We start from the raw sequence: 19,632 nt of genomic DNA on the forward strand, positions 1-19,632 counted from the left end.
AGCTGCCAAGGGCGCCCCCCACCCCCCGCCGTGCACCCTGTAGTGCTGTGTGTGGGAGCTTGGCGCGTATCGTCTGTTCGCTGTGCGGTACCTCAGACAATGCCGTCACTAAAGAAGAAGTCTTCTTTTCTTCTGTTACTCACCTGTCTTCTGACTTCTGGCTCTGTAAGGGGGTGACGGCCGGCTGCGGGAGTGAGCATCTAGGCGTACCCAGCGATCAGCACCCTCAGGAGCTAATGGTGTCCTGTAGCCAGAAGCAGAGCCCCTGAACTCACTAGAAGTGGGTCATACTTCTCTCCCCTAAGTCCCAAGAAGCAGGGAGACTGTTGCCAGCAGCCTGCCTGAACATAAAAAAGCTAAAAAAAAGTATTTTTCAGAGAAACTCAGTAGAGCTCCCCTGTAGTGCGTCCAGTCTCACTGGGCACAATTCTAAAACTGAAGTCTGGAGGAGGGGCATAGAGGGAGGAGCCAGTTCACACCCTTTGAAAGTCTTAAAGTGCCCATGTCTCCTGCGGATCCCGTCTATACCCCATGGTTCTAATAGTGACCCCAGCATCCTCTAGGACGTATGAGATATATATATATATATATATATATGTATATATATACACACACACACACACACACACACACACACACACACACACACATACACAGTTGTGCTCATAAGTTTACATACCCTAGAAGATTTTGTGATTTTCTGGCCATTTGTCAGAGAACATGAATGATAACTCACAAACTTTTCTTTCACTCATGGTTAGTGGTTGGGTGAAGCCATTTATTGTCAAACAACTGTGTTTACTCTTTTAAAATCATAATGACAACAGAAACTACCCAAATGACCCTGATCAAAAGTTTACATACCCTGGAGATTTTGGCCTGATAACATGCACACAAGTTGACACAAATGGGTTTGAATGGCTACTAAAGGTAACCATCCTCACCTGTGATCTGTTTGCTTGTAATCAGTGTGTGTGTGTATAAAAGGTCAGTGAGTTTCTGGACTCCTGAAAGACCATTGCATCTTTCATTCAGTGCTGCACGGACGTGTCTGGATTCTGAGTCATGGGGAAAGCAAAAGAATTGTCAAAGGATCTGCGGGAAAGGGTAATTGAACTGTATAAAACAGGAAAGGGATATAAAAAGATATCCAAGCAATTGTGAATGCCAATCAGCAGTGTTCAAACTCTAATTAAGAAGTGGAAAATTAGGGATTCTGTGTAAACCAAATCACGGTCAGGTAGACCAAAAAACATTTCAGCCACAACTGACAGGAAAATTGTTCGGGATGCAAAGAAAAATCCACAAATAACTTCAGCTGAAATACAGGACTCTCTGTTCTGGTTGTTTCAAGATGCACAATAAGGAGGCATTTGAAGAAAAATGGGCTGCATGGTCAAGTCGCCAGAAGAAAGCCATTACTATGCAAATGCCACAAATAATCCCACTTACAATACTCCAAACAGCACAGACACAAGCCTCAAAACTTCTGGAATAAAGTCATTTGGAGTGATAAAACCAAAATTTCACTTTTTGGCCACAACCATAAACGTTACATTTGGAGAGGAGTCAACAAGGCCCATGATGAAAGGTACACCATTCCTACTGTGAAACACGGAGGTGGATCGCTGATGTTTTGGGGATGTGTGAGCTACAAAGGCACTGGAAACTTGGTCAAAATTGATGGCAAGATGAATGCAGCATGTTATCAGAAAATACTGGAGGAAAATTTGCACTCATCAGCCCGGAAGCTGTGCATGGGACGTACTTGGACGTTCCAACATGACAATGATCCAAAACACAAGGCCAAGTCGACCTGTCATTGGCTACAGCAGAATAAAGTGAAGGTTCTGGAGTGGCCATCTCAGTCTCCTGACCTCAATATCATTGAGCCACTCTGGGGAGATCTCAAACGTGCAGTTCATGCAAGATAGCCCAAGAATTTACAGGAACTGGAGGCTTATTGCCAAGAAGAATGGGCAGCTTTACCATTTGAGAAAATAAAGAGCCTCATCCACAACTACCACAAAAGACTTCAAGCTGTCATTGATGTTAAAGGGGGCAATACACGGTATTAACGGGGGTATGTAAACTTGTGATCAGGGTCATTTGGGTAGTTTCTGTTGTCACTATGATTTAAAAAGAGTAAACACAGTTGTTTGACAATAAATGGCTTCACCCAACCACTAACCATGAGTGAAAGAAAAGTTTGTGAGTTATCATTCATATTCTCTGACAAATGGCTAGAAAATAACAAATTCTGCTAGGGTATGTAAACTTATGAGCACAACTGTATATATATACAGGTTGAGTCTCCCTTATCCAAAATGCTTGGGACCAGAGGTATTTTGGATATCGGATTTTTCCGTATTTTGGAATAATTGCATACCATAGTGAGATATCATGGTGATGGGACCTAAATCTAAGCACAGAATGCATTTATGTTACATATACACCTTATACACACAGCCTGAAGGTCATTTAAGCCAATATTTTTTATAACTTTGTGCATTAAACAAAGTGTGTCTACATTCACACAATTCATTTATGTTTCATATACACCTTATACACACAGCCTGAAGGTCATTTAATACAATATTTTTAATAACTTTGTGTATTAAACAAAGTTTGTGTACATTGAGCCATCAAAAAACAAAGGTTTCACTATCTCACTCTCACTCAAAAAAGTCCGTATTTCGGAATATTCCGTATTTCGGAATATATGGATATGGGATACTCAACCTGTATATATATATATATATATATATATGTATATATATATACACACTGCTCAAAAAAATAAAGGGAACACTAAAATAACACATCCTAGACCTGAATGAATTAAATATTCTTATTAAATACTTTGTTCTTTACATAGTTGAATGTGCTGACAACAACAAAATCACACAAAAATTATCAATGGAAATCAAATTTATTAACCCATGGAGGTCTGGATTTGGAGTCACCCTCAAAATTAAAGTGGAAAAACACATTACAGGCTGATCCAACTTTGATGTAATGTTCTTAAAACAAGTCAAAATGAGGCTCAGTAGGGTCTGTGGCCTCCTCGTGCCTGTATGACCTCCCTACAATGCCTGGGCATGCTCCTGATGAGGTGGCGGATGGTCTCCTGAGGGATCTCCTCTCAGACCTGGACTAAAGCATCCGCCAACTCCTGGACAGTCTGTGGAGCAACGTGGCATTGGTGGATGGAGCGAGACATGATGTCCCAGATGTGCTCAATTGGATTCAGGTCTGGGGAACGGGCGGGCCAGTCCATAGCATCAATGCCTTCGTCTTGCAGGAACTGCTGACACACTACAGCCACATGAGGTCTAGCATTGTCTTGCATTAGGAGGAACCCAGGGCCAACCGCACCAGCATATGGTCTCACAAGGGGTCTGAGGATCTCATCTCGGTACCTAATGGCAGTCAGGCTACCTCTGGCGAGCACATGGAGGGCTGTGCGGCCCCCCAAAGAAATGCCACCCCACACCATTACTGACCCACTGCCAAACTGGTCATGCTGGAGGATGTTGCAGGCAGCAGAACGTTCTCCTTGGCGTCTCCAGACTCTGTCACGTCTGTCACATGTGCTCAGTGAGAACCTGCTTTCATCTGTGAAGAGCACAGGGTGCCAGTGGCGAATTTGCCAATCTTGGTGTTCTCTGGCAAATGCTAAACGTCCTGCACGGTGTTGGGCTGTAAGCACAACCCCCACCTGTGGGCTTTGGGCCCTCATACCACCCTCATGGAGTCTGTTTCTGATCGTTTGAGTAGACACATGCACATTTGTAGCTTGCTGGAGGTCATTTTGCAGGGCTCTGGCAGTGCTCCTCCTGTTCCTCCTTGCACAAAGGCAGAGGTAGCGGTCCTGCTGCTGGGTTGTTGCCCTCCTACGGCCTCCTCCACGTCTCTTGATGTACTGGCCTGTCTCCTGGTAGCGCCTCCATGCTCTGGACACTACGCTGACAGACACAGCAAACTTTCTTGCCACAGCTCGCATTGATGTGCTATCCTGGATGAACTGCACTATCTGAGCCACTTGTGTGGGTTGTAGGGAGGTCATACAGGCACGTGGAGGCCACACACACTACTGAGCCTCATTTTGACTTGTTTTAAGGACATTACATCAAAGTTGGATCAGCCTGTAGCGTGTTTTTCCACTTTAATTTTGAGGGCGACTCCAAATCCAGACCTCCATGGGTTAATACATTTGATTTCCATTGATCATTTTTGCGTGATTTTGTTGTCAGCACATTCAACTATGTAAAGAACAAGGGCCCTCATTCCGAGTTGATCGGTCGCAAGGCGAATTTAGCAGAGTTACACACGCTAAGCCGCCGCCTACTGGGAGTGAATCTTAGCTTCTTAAAATTGCGACCGATGTATTCGCAATATTGCGATTACTAACTACTTAGCAGTTTCAGAGTAGCTTCAGACTTACTCTGCCTGTGCGATCAGTTCAGTGCTTGTCGTTCCTGTTTGACGTCACAAACACACCCAGCGTTCGCCCAGGCACTCCCACCGTTTCTCCGGCCACTCCTGCGTTTTTTCCGGAAACGGTAGCGTTTTCAGCCACACGCCCCTGAAACGCCGTGTTTCCGCCCAGTAACACCCATTTCCTGTCAATCACATTACGATCGCCGGAGCGATGAAAAAGCCGTGAGTAAAATTACTTTCTACATAGCAAAGTTACTTGGCGCAGTCGCAGTGCGAACATTGCGCATGCGTACTAAGCGGATTTTCATTGCGATGCGATGAAAAATACCGAGCGAACAACTCGGAATGAGGGCCAAAGTATTTAATAAGAATATTTAATTCATTCAGATCTAGGATGTGTTATTTTAGTGTTCCCTTTATTTTTTTGAGCAGTGTGTGTGTATATATATATATATATATATATATATATATATATATATATATATATATATATATATATATATAGGTGTGTTATAATGACAGCAATCCCACAAACATGATTGGACACACTAGAACCCATGACTGTACATTACGTCTCAATGACTGCACACTTGAACTACTTCCAACTTTCACCAAACCTCATAGCAGAGCCACAGTTATATCACTCGATAACTGCAAACACTAGCATCATTCTCAGAGACACTACTCACAGAAAAGAGACACATCCTTGCATCATTGACAGAAGCACATCACTCCCTCACTGACAGAAGCACATCACTCCCTCACTGACAGAAGCACATCACTCCCTCACTGACAGAAGCACATCACTCCCTCACTGACAGAAGCACATCACTCCCTCACTGACAGAAGCACATCACTCCCTCACTGACAACAGCACATCACTGTTTCGCTGACATCGCTGCCTCACTGATCACTAACAGAACCACATCCCTGCATTGCTGACAGCAGTACATCACCACCTCACTGACAGACATACACAGTTCTTAAAAAAATTCAAAATTACTACATAACTCATAGGACCTGACATCAGTCCTCACCAAAGATGACTGGTGCAATGATGATCTGTTGAAAGAACATGAACAGGACAGTTTTTTCCTGTTATTCTGTATCTGTTTTAGCTAACATCATCTCCCATAGAACTATTTCGTAACATCAGGGACAATTTTATAAGATAGAAACCACTCTTGCAGACGCATTCTGAAACGCGCACGCCTTGGGTGGTTGAACACACTCGGCCTTCAGCATCATATGTGGTTGAGTTTGAATAAGAATCACACTGATTCGAAAAGTTGCTGTTTGCACAATAAACACATTGCTTTGCATCTAATTTTGGCTAATCTGTATTAAGAATAATGAACTCTAGCACCTGGACTTTAATTTTTTATTATTATTTATATTTTATAATAAAACTTTTGCACAGTACTAACACACATATACGTACACATACCTCCCAACATAACCCTCTCCAGGAGGGACAAAATGCTCTGCTTCTGGACTTTTCTCTTAATTTGTGATTGCCGGTACCCGTTGTGAACAGGTTAATGGGTAAGAAAGGTGTTTCAGCACAGGTGATGGCAATCATAAATTAAGAGGGAAGTCCAGGAGCAGAGTATTCTGTCCCTCCTGGAGAGGGTCATGTTGGGATGTATATATATGTATATATGTATATCAAACTTGCCTACCTGACCCTCTCCATGAGAGAGAAAATGCTTTGTTCCTGGACTTTCCTGGTAATGTATGATTGCCATCACCTGTGGTGAAACACTTTTCTTATCAATTAACTAGCTCACCACAGGTGATGTCAATCATACATTACCAGGAAAGTCCAGGAACAGAGCATTTTCTCCCTCATGGAGAGGGTCAGGTAGGCAAGTATGATGTATATACATATATAATATATATATTCACCTAGCCATGCAGTCTCCATTTGCAAACATTGACTTCAAGCGTGGTACTGTGATAAGATGCCACCTTTGCAATAAGACGGTTTGTGAATGTCATCCCTGCTGTATATTCCATGGTCAACTGTAAGTGATATTATTAGAAAGTGGAAGGGTTTAAGAACAACAGTAACTCAGCCACGAATCGGAAGACCACGTAAAATCACAGAGCAGGGTCAACGACTGCTAAAGCGCATGATGCATAGAAGTATCTGAAGAGTTCCAAACTTCCAATGGCATTAATGTAAGCACAAAAACTGTGCAGCGGCAGCTTAATGGAATGGGTTTCCATTACTGAGCAGATGCATGCAAGCATCACATCACCAAGTCATGGAGTGGTGTATAGCACACCAACACTGGACTGTGGAGCAGTGGAAACATATTCACGCTTCTCTCTTTGGCAGTCAGAAAGGCAATTCTGCGTTTGGCGGATGCCGGGAGAACGTTACCTACCTGACTGCATTATGCCACCTGTGAAGTTTGATAGAGGAGGGATAATGGTATGGGGCTGTTTTTCAGGGTTTGAGCTAGGCCCCTTATCTCTAGTGAAGGGCAATCTTAATGCTTCAGCATACCAAGACATGTTGGACAATACTATGCTTCCAACTTTGTAGTAACAGTTTGGGGAAGACCCTTTTCTATTCCAACATGACTGTGCCCCAGTGCGCAAAGCAAGGACTATAAAGACAGGGTTTGATGAGTTTGGTGTGTAAGTACTTGACTGGTCCACACAGAGCCCTGACCTCAACCCCATCGAGCAGATTTGGGATGACTGGAACGGAGAATGCGAGCCAGGCCTACTCATCCAACATCAGTCCCTGCCTTCATAAATGCTCTACAGAATGAATGGGCACAAATTCCCACAGAAACACTCCAAGATCTGGTGGAAAGCCTTCCAAGAAAAGTAGAAGCAGTTATAGCTGCAAATGGGGACCAACTCCATATTAAAGTATAGGTATTTGAATACAATGTCATTACAGTTCCTGTTGGTGTAATGGTCAGGCGTCCGAATACTTTTGTCGAGAGAGAGAGAGAGAGAGAGAGAGAGAGAGAGAGAGAGAGAGAGAGAGAGAGAGAGAGAGAGAGAGAGAGTGTGTGTGTGTGTGTGTGTGATATATATATATATATATATATATATATATATATATATAAAATCCATAGAGGGGTGGCACTACTGGCTCTTAATCACACAGTAGATGGCCTATTTAATGTGGCACTTTCGGCAGGATTACACAAATGAACAAGTAACATTCCTTATAAAAGTGTCCCCACAATGTGAATACCAATTGCCGGTGCCAGGAAACCTCCCACCCACCCGGCAGCTTGGTGTGTATGATATCATCACGGTCAGTGCGTAGCTCGGCTATCCAGACATGTGACTGTGTGGAGGCACACCCCCATCACCAAGGTAACTAGACCAATACAGGAAGCACTGGAGAATATAACAAGCATATACGTGATACTAATAAGGTAGGTATCTTGGTGATGGGGTGTGCACAGTGACACGCCTGGATGGCCGAGCTACACACTGACAGTGATGTCACACATACCAAGCCGTATTCCCCTTAAAGGTTTAAAAGGAGTTCATGCAAAATACCTTCATATCAACAAATCTGTCTCCACGAAGCAGAGTCCATTCATAAAGAATAATGCCATGGTCATCATTACTTTCACGTCCATCCAAGATTACCCAGTCATCAGGCAGCTGTAGTACCACATCTTGCCCCGCATTGCTGTGGGGTGGCTTGTCAGTCTCTGCAGAGGAGATAATAAGATTTTATATGTTTAGTATCATAAACACTTTTTAATAAAAAGACTAAAAATTACCAAATAAAAAACTTGCAGACTACACATTATTATAAAACTTAGGCATACTTTATTTGTTACCCCCTGATGCAACTGTATCCAATATCACACAATTTTGTACATTTTCAATAACAAGCAGAGTTCAATTCTAGAAACATATTGAAAACATATTTTGTACTGTACATCAGTGTTTATATATTACACTACACTGTACTGTGTAGTGGTATAGCACCATCTGCTAAGCCATCTGGTGAATTTCAGCAATTAGATGGTTTTTTCCATCAAATTGTTAATTGATAGCACTAAATGTATGCTGTATATTTGATGAATTACTTATGGCTGAAGATATTGCTGTTCTTTCAAGACCACATATTCTGGAAGTGGAGAAATACAATAGCTGACATGTCCTTTGTAATTAGAGATAGTTAAAAGTTCTTTATAAACAGCAACTGTACCAAGAGAAACAATATGGTATGAATAATTAGCTGCCCTTTCCAGATAAAGAAGGCACACCAGTCGGGCACATCCAGTTTACTTTTGTTGTCTCTCATCATTGTTAAGGTGCATACACACTGGGCGTTTTTGCCCAGCGTGTATGCACAGCGATGATAGTTGAGATCGCTGGGCTGAAAATCGCTCAGTGCATACCCCCCTGCCCAGCGATGTCAGCGGGGGTGAGCGGCTTTCCACAGCAGGACGCTATGGAAAGCCGCTCACCCCGCCGTTCATCTACTGGTGATACCAGCAGATAAACGGCTGCCACCGGCGATGAAGCGCGAGCGCGCATCAGCTCTCATCGCCGGGGCATACACACTGGGCGGCTTTGAGCTGAGAGCAGCTCAAAACACCAGAAGTGACCTGCTTTCAGCTCAAAATCGCCCAGTGTGTATGGGCCTTTATAAGGATTGAAAGAGTCATTTATGACAAGAAGCAATATACACACAGATTACAGCTTGTGTGATCAGTACCCAAATAAGCAGCATTTTTTCTGGTGTTACTAAATAGTATGCTCTACTGGAAATTATTTTTGGTATCATTTTTTTCCAGAGTAGACAGCAAAGACTATTGTATTACAACTACGTATGTGTTCACATACACCTTTCCTCAAACCACACCAAATAGCGCAGGTTAGCATGCAACAGACTTTGTGACTGAGCTATTCCACACCAAATGTATATATATAAGCAGTCTTTGTTGCATCACTAAAGCGACAAATGTGCAACGCACAAGTTCCCTAGACACTACCACTGGCATTGCATGCAGCAGAGGTGGGCAAACCTGGGTAAAAAGCCAAAAGATTGAGGACAGACTCAATCAATTCCATGCAACTGTTGTTCTTAATCTGCAACTTTATACTAAATGCACTGCAACAAAAAAGCTATACTATATATACATATATACTATAGCACAAAAAGAATGGGTGGATGAGGACCCATATGTAACAAGACATTAGATCAAGATGATTTTCCATAAAACATGATGTACTGTACACAGCTACATCAAAAGGCAACAGTTAGTAGAATGGAGACGTGAACATTAATTCAATATTCAAAAACCCAACGATGGGTAAACTTATTTGCAAATCAATCCCAATTCACCACAAATTCACAAATAATGTCAATCACTCATGGAATGCAAAATAAACAATCAGTAAGCATCAACAAAAAGGAACTCATCACAAAATTATTTATCATAGATTGTCCTAGTAAAAGTCATCTGTGGATGCTCTGTTAGTGACTATTAGTAAACCATGCTTATGTACACGCCAATGCACACCACATTTGCTAAAGATCTGTGAACAAAGTTGTTCATCAATGTCTGGTCTTTTACCTTTTTATGTCTCACAAGACACTTTAACTAGAAGTGTCAGTGTGATAGTGTCTGTGTGTCAGCATCTGTTTGTGTGTCAGCATCTGCGTCAGTGTGTCAAAATCTATGTGTCAGCCTCTGTATGTGTATCAGTGTGTCAACATCTGCCTGCCAACTTCAGTATGTCAGCATCTGTTTTTAGCAGCTTCAATATGTCAGCATCTATTTGTGTCAGCTTCAGTATGTCAGCATCTGTTTGTGTCAGCTTCAGTGTGTCAGCATCTGTCAGTGTGTCAGCATCAGCGTCTGTTTGTGTGTCAGCGTCATTTTTTCAGCATCATTTTGTCAGCATCTGCCTGTATTTCAGTGTGTCAGTCTCCTAGACACAGTAACCTCTCCCCCCCCCCCCCCCCCCTCCACCACTTCAACCCAGGAACATACACTATCCACCGCATTTATTTATTGTGGATGCTGATGTGTTTTTATTTCTCTCCATTTGGGGGTCAATGTATTTTTTTCCCTGAGGGGGCCAATGTGTTTTATTTTTTCCTGTGGGGGATAAAAAAAAATCGTTTTCCTGATGGGGTCAATGTGTTTTTTTCCTGTGGGGGCCAATGTGTTTTATTGTTTTCTGTAGGTTTCAAATGAGTTTCTGATTTTTATAGGTGCCAATATATGAGGTGGTTTTATGTGGGGGCCAATGTGGGTTTTTTCTGTGGGTGCCAATGTTTTGTGGGGGGGGGGGTTCTGTGGGGGCCAATTTGTTTTTTTTCTGTGGGGGACAATGTGTTTTTTTATTTCATACGGGGGTCAGTTGTTGTTTTTTCATGTCGGTGGTCAATTTGTTTTTTTTTCTGTAGTGCCCGTGTGTGTGTAGGGGGGAAGCAGTTAGTGTGTGGGGAAGCAGTTCATCATAATACCGACACCAGAATCCCGACATCCATGGGAATCCCGGAGGTCGAAATCCCGACCAGGGCCCCGAATCCACACTTGGGGGGCTGGTCCATGCCACACCCCGAGGGGTAATAAATAAGTGTGGCGAGCTATGGAGGCCAACGTGTTTTATTGTTTTCTGTGGGGCTAATGTGTGCGTGTGTGGCTTTTTTCTGTGGGGGTCAATGTGTTCTTAGTCTGTGTATGCATCTGCATTGCATCGCGCTTGCTTCCTGTTCATACATAGTTACAGTACAGATTCAGACGCACGCACCAAGAAGTGTATTAGAAATGTGTTGGGCTTCCCTAGGCGATTACAGAGTTTTGGCTAACCAGAAGCAGAGGTAACGTAGTTTGGGCATGTTGCTGATAATGGTTGGGTACAGAAACTCTGAATCGCTCATGTTGGAGTACATAATCGGATGATCTGCACCTAGCACATTGCTGGTGAAAGTTGAATGGTGCGACCGATGGTTGTGTCTAACGACTCACAAAGCACGATTGCAGCGTCTCTAGACACTGACAGTGGGAGTCTCGGTCCTTGCATATTCAGATGCACGGATATACACCAGGGAAGTGCATTGTAGCGGTATTAGTATAAAGTCACAGATGCAACTGCAGCAAAAAAGATGTAAGGAAGGCAGCAACTGCGTCCAGCTCAGAATCAGGCCCTATAAGGAGGGATTCCGCAACCCTTGACAGAACCCACCCCCTCAACAAACCCCACCCCCATTAGGGCTGCTTCCATCAATTTCCCAGGCTGGTTTTCCATCCTAGTCCGCCACTGACTACAAGTCATCACCATCATCATCATCATCATCATCATTATTAGTGTGCACTAGCACCTGCTCTACAGCAAGTGCAAAAGGCACGCTTACAAACAGAAAGCCAGAGCCGGCCCTAGGTATAGGCAAACTAGGCAATTGCCTAGGGCATCTGGTATGCCTAGGGTCACAAGCAGCTTCTGCTGATTAAAATGATATGCGGCATGCCTATATTCTGTGTGTAGCATTTCGTATGCAGATACAGCCACAGTCGCACACAGTATATAGGCATGCCACATATAATTTTAATCAGCAGAAGCTGCTTGTGCACCCTAGCCACATAGCAATGCAAATAAGATGCATTTTCTTAAAAAATAGGCATCCGACATTAGCAGAACTGCCAGTTGACTCACGCCAGGAACTATATGTGTCAGTATGTGTATAAGGGCATTAATAATGTGTAACATATGTGTAAGGGGCACTATGTGTGTCATTATGTGTAGAAGGGCACTAATAATGTGCGGCATATGTGTAAGGGACATTATGTGTGTCATTATGTTTAGAAGGGCATTAACAATGTGCGGCATATGTGTAAGGGAAATTATGTCTATAAGGGCATTAATAAAGGTTGGCATAATGTGTAAGGTGCATTATGTTTATAAGGACATTAATAATGGGTGTCATATGTGTAAGAGGCATTACTGTGAGGTATTGTGTATAAATGCATTACCAATGTGTGGCATTATGTGTATAAGGTGCTCTGCTGTGTGGCGTAACGTATAAAAAGGGCACTACTGTGTGGTCTAATGTGAATAAAGAACAATATGGGGTGGTGTAACGTGAATAAAGAGCAATATGGTGTGGTATAATGTGAATAAGGAGCAATATGGTGTGGTGTAATGTGAATAAGGAGCAATATGGTGTGGTATAATGTGAATAAGGAGCAATATGGTGTGGTGTAATGTGAATAAGGAACAATTTAGTATGATGTTATGTAAATGAGGGGCACTACTGTGAGGAGTAACGTATATAAAATAAAGTGGTACTACTGTGTGATGTAATGTGAATAAGGGACACTATCGCATGATAAATTGTGAATAAAGTTGCACTACTGTGAGGCATAATTGGAATTGGGGGTACTATTGTGTGGCCATGCACCTTGCCAGAAAAAACACATACCTTTTTGGGCTGTGCACCAAATGTGCACACTGTTCTTATTTAAATTACAGGGGGTAGGTAGGAAAAAATAAAAAGAACTGCTATGGGTGGGGGGTGATGGTGCTGGGAAAGGGGTGTAGGGTCAGAGGCGGAACTAGCGGTGGTGCTAGGGGGGCACCAGCCAAAATCTTGCCTAGGGCATCATATTGGTTAGGGCCGGCTCTGCAGAAAGCTATTACCTTACTTACATGACTGCATGGGCTTGTCTGCAGGGACATTTGCATAATCTTCATCTACATGAGAAGAATGCATCTCAGCAACACAGTTTAGTCCCTGCAGTAGTATGGGTTGATATGCGGACAAAACGTTCGGATCAGTATATGATTCCGGAATCACAAAACATACACTATGCAATCTGACGTGCTACTCACTGTGCATCAATCCCACACTGTAAAGAATTGAGAGAGTGGACCGAGGGATCAAGAATATTAAACATGCTTAAAAATCCTGATTCCCCGATCCCGGCTGAAAACAGCCAGGGTCAGCAAAACGGGCAATTTTAAGATGGTTAATTTCCCCAGTTCCCAGAAGAATTGTCGATCATTTATTGGCGCCGATCGGTGGATCAGCATTTCCAGCAGGTGCAGGGAATCGCCTCAAAAATGTATCGGCCCAATTACTCACGGAGGCGGGAACATTGCCCCTAAATGAACTGACCCCTTCTAGTTATACTAGATAACTACATCTGACATGCTAAAATGCTTGAGCATGAGAGATCATATCATCTACCACAGTATTCTGTCAGCACCTGGTTACTTCAGCATACCAACCGCGGCATCCCGATGCTGAGAATCGGGGAGAAGATAAGTGTACTTACATCCCCCCAATGGCCCCCTAACCCTCCCTTCTAGCAGCCTAAACCTAACCCTCCCCCTACCCCCCGGAGCCTAACCCTCAACCTAAACCTCCCCGGTGGTGCAAATCCAACCGGAATTTTTGAGTTCGTCGGGTGACCTGCAGTAAATGTGAATCAGGCAGAGACATTCGCGGGGCGGGTACGGGGTGGCAACGCTCCATTTCCTAGGCGGAGAAGGAGCTTTGCAGTGGCGGCGTCAAGGATAGAGGGGCGGCTGCTTCCGAACGGGGGGGGGGGGGGCGTGGCATGGGCATGATCGGGGCAGCCGCTCCGATTAAAAAGATGGTGGCACCCTCCTTCCTTACTTTCTGTGATCGTGCACTAATTATGGTGAGATCGCATTTAGGCCCTCCATTCCGAGTTGTTCGCTCGCAAGCTGCTTTTAGCAGCATTGCACACGCTAAGCCGCCGCCTACTGGGAGTGAATCTTAGCTTAGCAGAATTGCGAACGAAAGATTCTCAAAATTGCGAATAGAAATTTCTTAGCAGTTTCTGAGTAGCTCGACACTTACTCTGCCATTGCGATCAGTTTAGTCAGTTTCGTTCCTGGTTTGACGTCACAAACACACCCAGCGTTCGCCCAGACACTCCCCCGTTTCTCCAGCCACTCCCGCGTTTTTCCCAGAAACGGCAGCGTTTTTTCACACACACCCATAAAACGGTCAGTTTCCGCCCAGAAACACCCACTTCCTGTCAATCACACAACGATCACCAGAACGAAGAAAAAAACCTCGTAATGTCGTGAGTAAAATACCAAACTTCTTAGCAAATTTACTTGACGCAGCCGCAGTGCGAACATTGCGCATGCGCAGTTAGCGGAAAATCATACCGATGCGAAGGAAAATAACGAGCGACCAACTCGGAATGAGGGCCTTAGTGCGTGGTCACAAGCACCTGCGGGGAGGGGGGAGGGGGGGGCTGGGTAGCATGCTGGGCAGCCCACAACATGCGGGACTAACTGCTTCAAATCAGAATTTGCAATCCTTTCTGAATAGGGTCCTTATTTCATATTTCTGTCATATCTTCTCCATTTCGTTTTGTAGATACAGTATATAAGTTTGGATACAATAGACAGTACTCTATCTGATAACATTATTTGGAACGTCAGGCATGTGAAACAAAACAGGAAAGTAAATAATAAAGCTATGGATAAACAAAAGGCTGCAGGTTGGCTGTAATACTCAGGTTACCGGTGACGGTGCGCAGGGCTGCCCATCCGGAGGAGGCATTGCGATCGGCCAGAGTGTAGCTGTTGTAGTCTCTGTGCGGGGAGAACTGGCAGACGCTGCGCCCCCGTGAAGCACAGGCGAACAGGAAGCAGCTGAGACCCCGGCTTGATGTCTCCACCACAGCCGCAGAGCATCCGGGCTGCGAGCAGCACGCCTCCAGGCACTGCTTCATGCTGTACACCTCGGTCGGCGCCTTCAGGAAGGTGGCACCGGCCTCCAGTGAGTCCTTAGTGCGGATGATATAGTCCTCCATCTGGTTAAAGTTACACAGGTCCTCCCCCACATCCCCCGCAGGACGAACACCCACTTCTTGCAGCTCTTTCTGCATGGTTTCCTCCTCCTCCACCCCTGCATCTTGCTGAGCATCCCTTTCATCCCCGTGCTGCTGCCTGTGCGAGCCCTGCCATCGATCCTGCTGCGCAGGCAGTGTGTGCTCTCTGTTCTGCGGCTCCTGCTGCTGTCGCTGCTGCTGTAGCTGTTTGCGGAATTCTTCCAGCAGCTCCTCCACCCCGGTAATCTGCGATCTCAGATCTGTCAGCTGTGGGGCAGGGGAGCCGGGGGACGCCCTTCTGCAGGTCCCGCTATCAAAATATAGTAGCAGAGACAGGATGCTGAGGCAGGAGATGACAGGCCTGATACCCAGGACCGGGTGATGTGATGCTGGGAAGGGATAGATCATGCTGCCCGGAGAGGAGATGCCTTCCAACTTCCAAGAGCGAGTCGCAATTCACTGAGCCTAACCCCTAATGGAGGAACAATGCTGCAAATCTCATAGTGTCCTGACCGGTGGCTGGGAGCCTGACATCCCATACACAAGATAGTAGTGCTGGCTGTGGCTGGCAGCAAGAAGCAGCCCAAGGCCCGAGCATGGCGCTCCTGTGTCAGCCTCCCCCTCCTCTCTTAGCTCTCGGCCAGTTCGTATCCTTCCATCCCCCAGACACCAGAGACTGCTAATGAAGAGAGGATTGGTGGGTGTGAGAGAGCTTCTACAAAGACAGGTGTATGTTCTATCTCCCAGCTAATCAGGACCATAGAGGAGTGACAGCTCCCAGCTCACCCCTCCCCCAGCCCCTCCACACCGGTGACATCACATCCATCCTCCTGTCTGATATAAAGAGGATAATTCAGCATACGGCGCCTGGTCGGTGCATGTTTCCTATTTCCAACATAATAATAAATTAGTTGCCCTTCAGTTATGATGTTCACGTTGGTGCCTTGTGGGTGTAATAACTTGTTCCTTGCGTTAAGTTTGCTAGACTACATGCACTAAAATGAGATCTTGCATCTTTATAACAGTACATACAAATTATTTACTTATTTATATCAACACGTACAGTAAATAAAATTGTAACTGTAATGCAAATTTTTTTTAGACAATTTCAGCTACTGTACAACGTGTAGTTTCTAACAAGCGCTGCCAGACTTTTGGACTTGAAGATCTACTGTACTTTAAAAGCTGAAAATCATCAGTGATCTACCAAGTAAGCACGTTTTTGTGCGCCTATGGCGCATGCTCGAAAAAGTGGGCTAAGTGTCACAAAAAGAGGCCATGACCTCATACCAAGGGTTGTGGGGACTGTGCTGCCAAAATCACGCACTGACCTCCACAGGAAAAAAACACATATTGGCCCCCACAGAAAGAAACCAAACACCTACACATTGGGCCCTACAGGAAAAAAAATATCCCTGATAGTAAAATAAAACATACATTAAATTGTCTCACCCAGTCAGAAGACTGACCTGCCGAGTCTGAGAGAGAGGAGTTTCCGGTAGGGATGGCCATCGACCATCGATGATTCAAAATCATCAATGGTTTATGGCCGATGTCAGGGCTGCCATAAGAAATTGTGGGGCCCGGGCCAGGACTGACAAAATAGTCCCCCCCCCCCCAGCAAAAAAAAACCCGAAATAAAGATTCTGCCACACCGCTCCACCCCTATTTGATGTCACACATCATGACGTTACATATAGGTGGAGCATTGCAGACCTGCAAGAATGATTCACAGAGCTGATTGGTTTGGGAAGGCTTGTTTTAAGTACTCACTGCGCATCAGTCCGCTGTTGTTGCACTGCCTGTATGGCTCTCCAGGTATTGGTGGTAGGAGCCAGGGGTAGACCCCCCTCTCTATAAGGGCCCGGGACTCCAGTCCCCGCAGTCTGCCCCTGATGGCTGCCCTGGCCGATGTAAAATACTTTTGCCATCGATAAAAAGGTATAACCAAATACTTTTTTTTTTTAATGTGGTGCAGGGACACGGCACATAGATCCACCCCTGACATCCACTAAGCCACGCCCCTGGTTTCTTACTGGTCCACGAACCAGCCAGCACCTTTCAGTGGTGGCCATCGAATGGTGCAAACCATCAATGGATCACAATAGATGGTTTGTGTACCATTGATGGACAACCCACCGATGGCCATCCCTAGTTTCCAGTCTCTCCCTGGTGGACTGCTGGTGCCACCTCAGCTGTGGGTGGCACCAGCAGTCCACCAGCAGCCTCACTCCAAAACACTGTGCAGACGAGATGGCCAGTAAGAAACAGCCTGATGCTTATTGGCTATTACTGTAACAGTGACAGCCAACAGAGACAGTAGCTGTGGTTTCAATCAGTAGAGTTCTCAGTTCTACACAGTGAATCAATAAGAATCAACCTGATTCTTAATGGCTGCAGCTGCTGGACATCCACCACAACTGAGCTGAGCGATCAGGGAGGTGGTTGATAAACAGTTAAAAGATCAACAGTCAGTAGGTCAACTCTATAGGGTTGACAGTCAAAAGGTCATCAGGGTCAAAAGCAGAGCCGTTTTTAGAAATTTTTGCTCCCAGTGCGAACAGTAAAAAAATGCCCCCCTTCCCCCCATAGACATTATACAAAGTTTTTGTACGCACCCCCCATTCGAGGGTGTGTGACCTTGGTAAAGTGGGTGTGGCCTCACTAAAATAGGCATGATCTTGCAAGAAAAGACTACCTTACAAGAAAGAAAAAAAATTACACCATGTTATGCCCCACACAGTAATGCCCCTTGCACTATATTATACACCACATAGTAAAGCCCCTTGCACTATATTATACACCACACGGTAATGCCCGTGTGGTGTATAATATATAATATAATATAATATATAATATATATGATAATATTATAATATATAATATAATATATATGGTGCAGGGGGCACCATAATATGCATCACACAGTAATGGCCCCTGCACCATAATATCCCCCACACAGTAATGCCCCCCTGCAAAGGGGTGGACTGGCCCACAGGGGTACAGGGGAAACCACCGGTGGGCCCCACAGTCTGGGGCCCCCTCCTCCTCCTCTAGGGATCAGGTTCCAGAGTGTGCACTTGAATTATACATACTGTATGTTACCTTATTCTCCATAGGACTATGGTGTATTTTCAACAGTGCATTGCTGTTATTAATCTGGCACATTATCATGCATGCACTAGCAGTACTTACTATGTATATTTATCAAGGGGCTCAGACCATGCACTCTCTCATGCAGGGGTGGCCAACCCGCGGCTCTCGAGCCGCATGCGGCTCTTTCATCCGCCGCATGCTGCTCAGCCGGCTCCTGGCCACCACTGCCCTGGGCACCCCTTCCCCCGTGCTTCTCACAGCACCAGTCCGTGAGCCAATCAGAGCTCGCGGTCCGGCAGCTGCCGGTCCGTGAGCTCTGATTGGCTCATGGACCGGCGCTGAGTTGAAGAAAGACACAGCCGCCAGGGAGTGAGGGGCAGGAGACGCACACGCTGTGCTCTCCTCCCCTCACAGACAGCAGCAGCACGGTGAGCAGCACGGGGGAAGGGGGGGTATATCTGGCACTGGGGGCATTGCTGGCACTGTGGGGACATGTATACCTGGCACTGGGGTGATAGCTGGCACTGGGTAGACATGTATATCTAGCACTGGGGTCATAGCTCGCACTGTAGGGACATATATATCTGGTACTGTGGGGACATATATATCTGGCACTTGGGGGACATGCATATCTGGCACTGGGGGGGGGCATATCTGGCACTGTGGGGACATATATATCTGGCACTAGGGGCATAGCTGGCACTGTGAGGGCATATATATCTGGCACTGGGGGCATATCTGGCACAGGGGCATAGCTGGCACTGGGGGGACATGTATATCTGGCACTGGGGGACATGTATATCTGGCACTGGGGGCATATCTGGCACTGTGGGGACACTGCATTGGGGGCATAGCTGGCACTTTGGGGACATATATATCTGGCACTAGGGGCATAGCTGGCACTGTGGGGGCATATATATCTGGCACTGGGGGCATAGCTGGCACTGGGGGCATAGCTGGCACTGGGGGAAATGTATATCTGGCACTGGGGGGACATGTATATCTGGCACTGGAGGGACATATGTATCTGGCACTGTGGGGCATATATGTATCTGGCACTGTGGGGACATGTGTATGTGGCACTGTGGGGACATATGTTTCTGGCAGTGTGGAGGCACCCATTTTTTGAAATTTTTATATGTATGTGGCACTGTACTGGGGCATTATATGTATTTGGCACTGTACAACATGACTAAAAACGGAGTTATGACACAAGGTCATACTCCTACAAACGTCATAACGAAAGGTGTGCGCACAAAATGGGGTG

General features: G+C 45.3%; 1 protein-coding gene across 1 annotated transcript in view; it reads right to left on the reverse strand.

Annotated features, from left to right (window-relative positions):
* The window catches only part of LRP11 (LDL receptor related protein 11), a 76,479-nt gene extending 60,433 nt beyond the window's left edge, over nt 1-16,046 (reverse strand). Inside the window, exons 1-2 of the mRNA XM_063917457.1 lie at nt 14,960-16,046; nt 7,981-8,138 (exon numbers count right to left, since the gene is read on the reverse strand). Coding sequence (XP_063773527.1) covers nt 7,981-8,138; nt 14,960-15,677 — 876 coding nt within the window. The 5' untranslated portion in view covers nt 15,678-16,046. The remainder of the gene's footprint in view (nt 1-7,980; nt 8,139-14,959) is intronic.
* Between the last annotated feature and the right edge of the window lie 3,586 nt (nt 16,047-19,632).

This window comes from Pseudophryne corroboree, chromosome 4 (genome assembly GCF_028390025.1).
Source record: "Pseudophryne corroboree isolate aPseCor3 chromosome 4, aPseCor3.hap2, whole genome shotgun sequence".
Classification (NCBI taxonomy): domain Eukaryota; kingdom Metazoa; phylum Chordata; class Amphibia; order Anura; family Myobatrachidae; genus Pseudophryne; species Pseudophryne corroboree.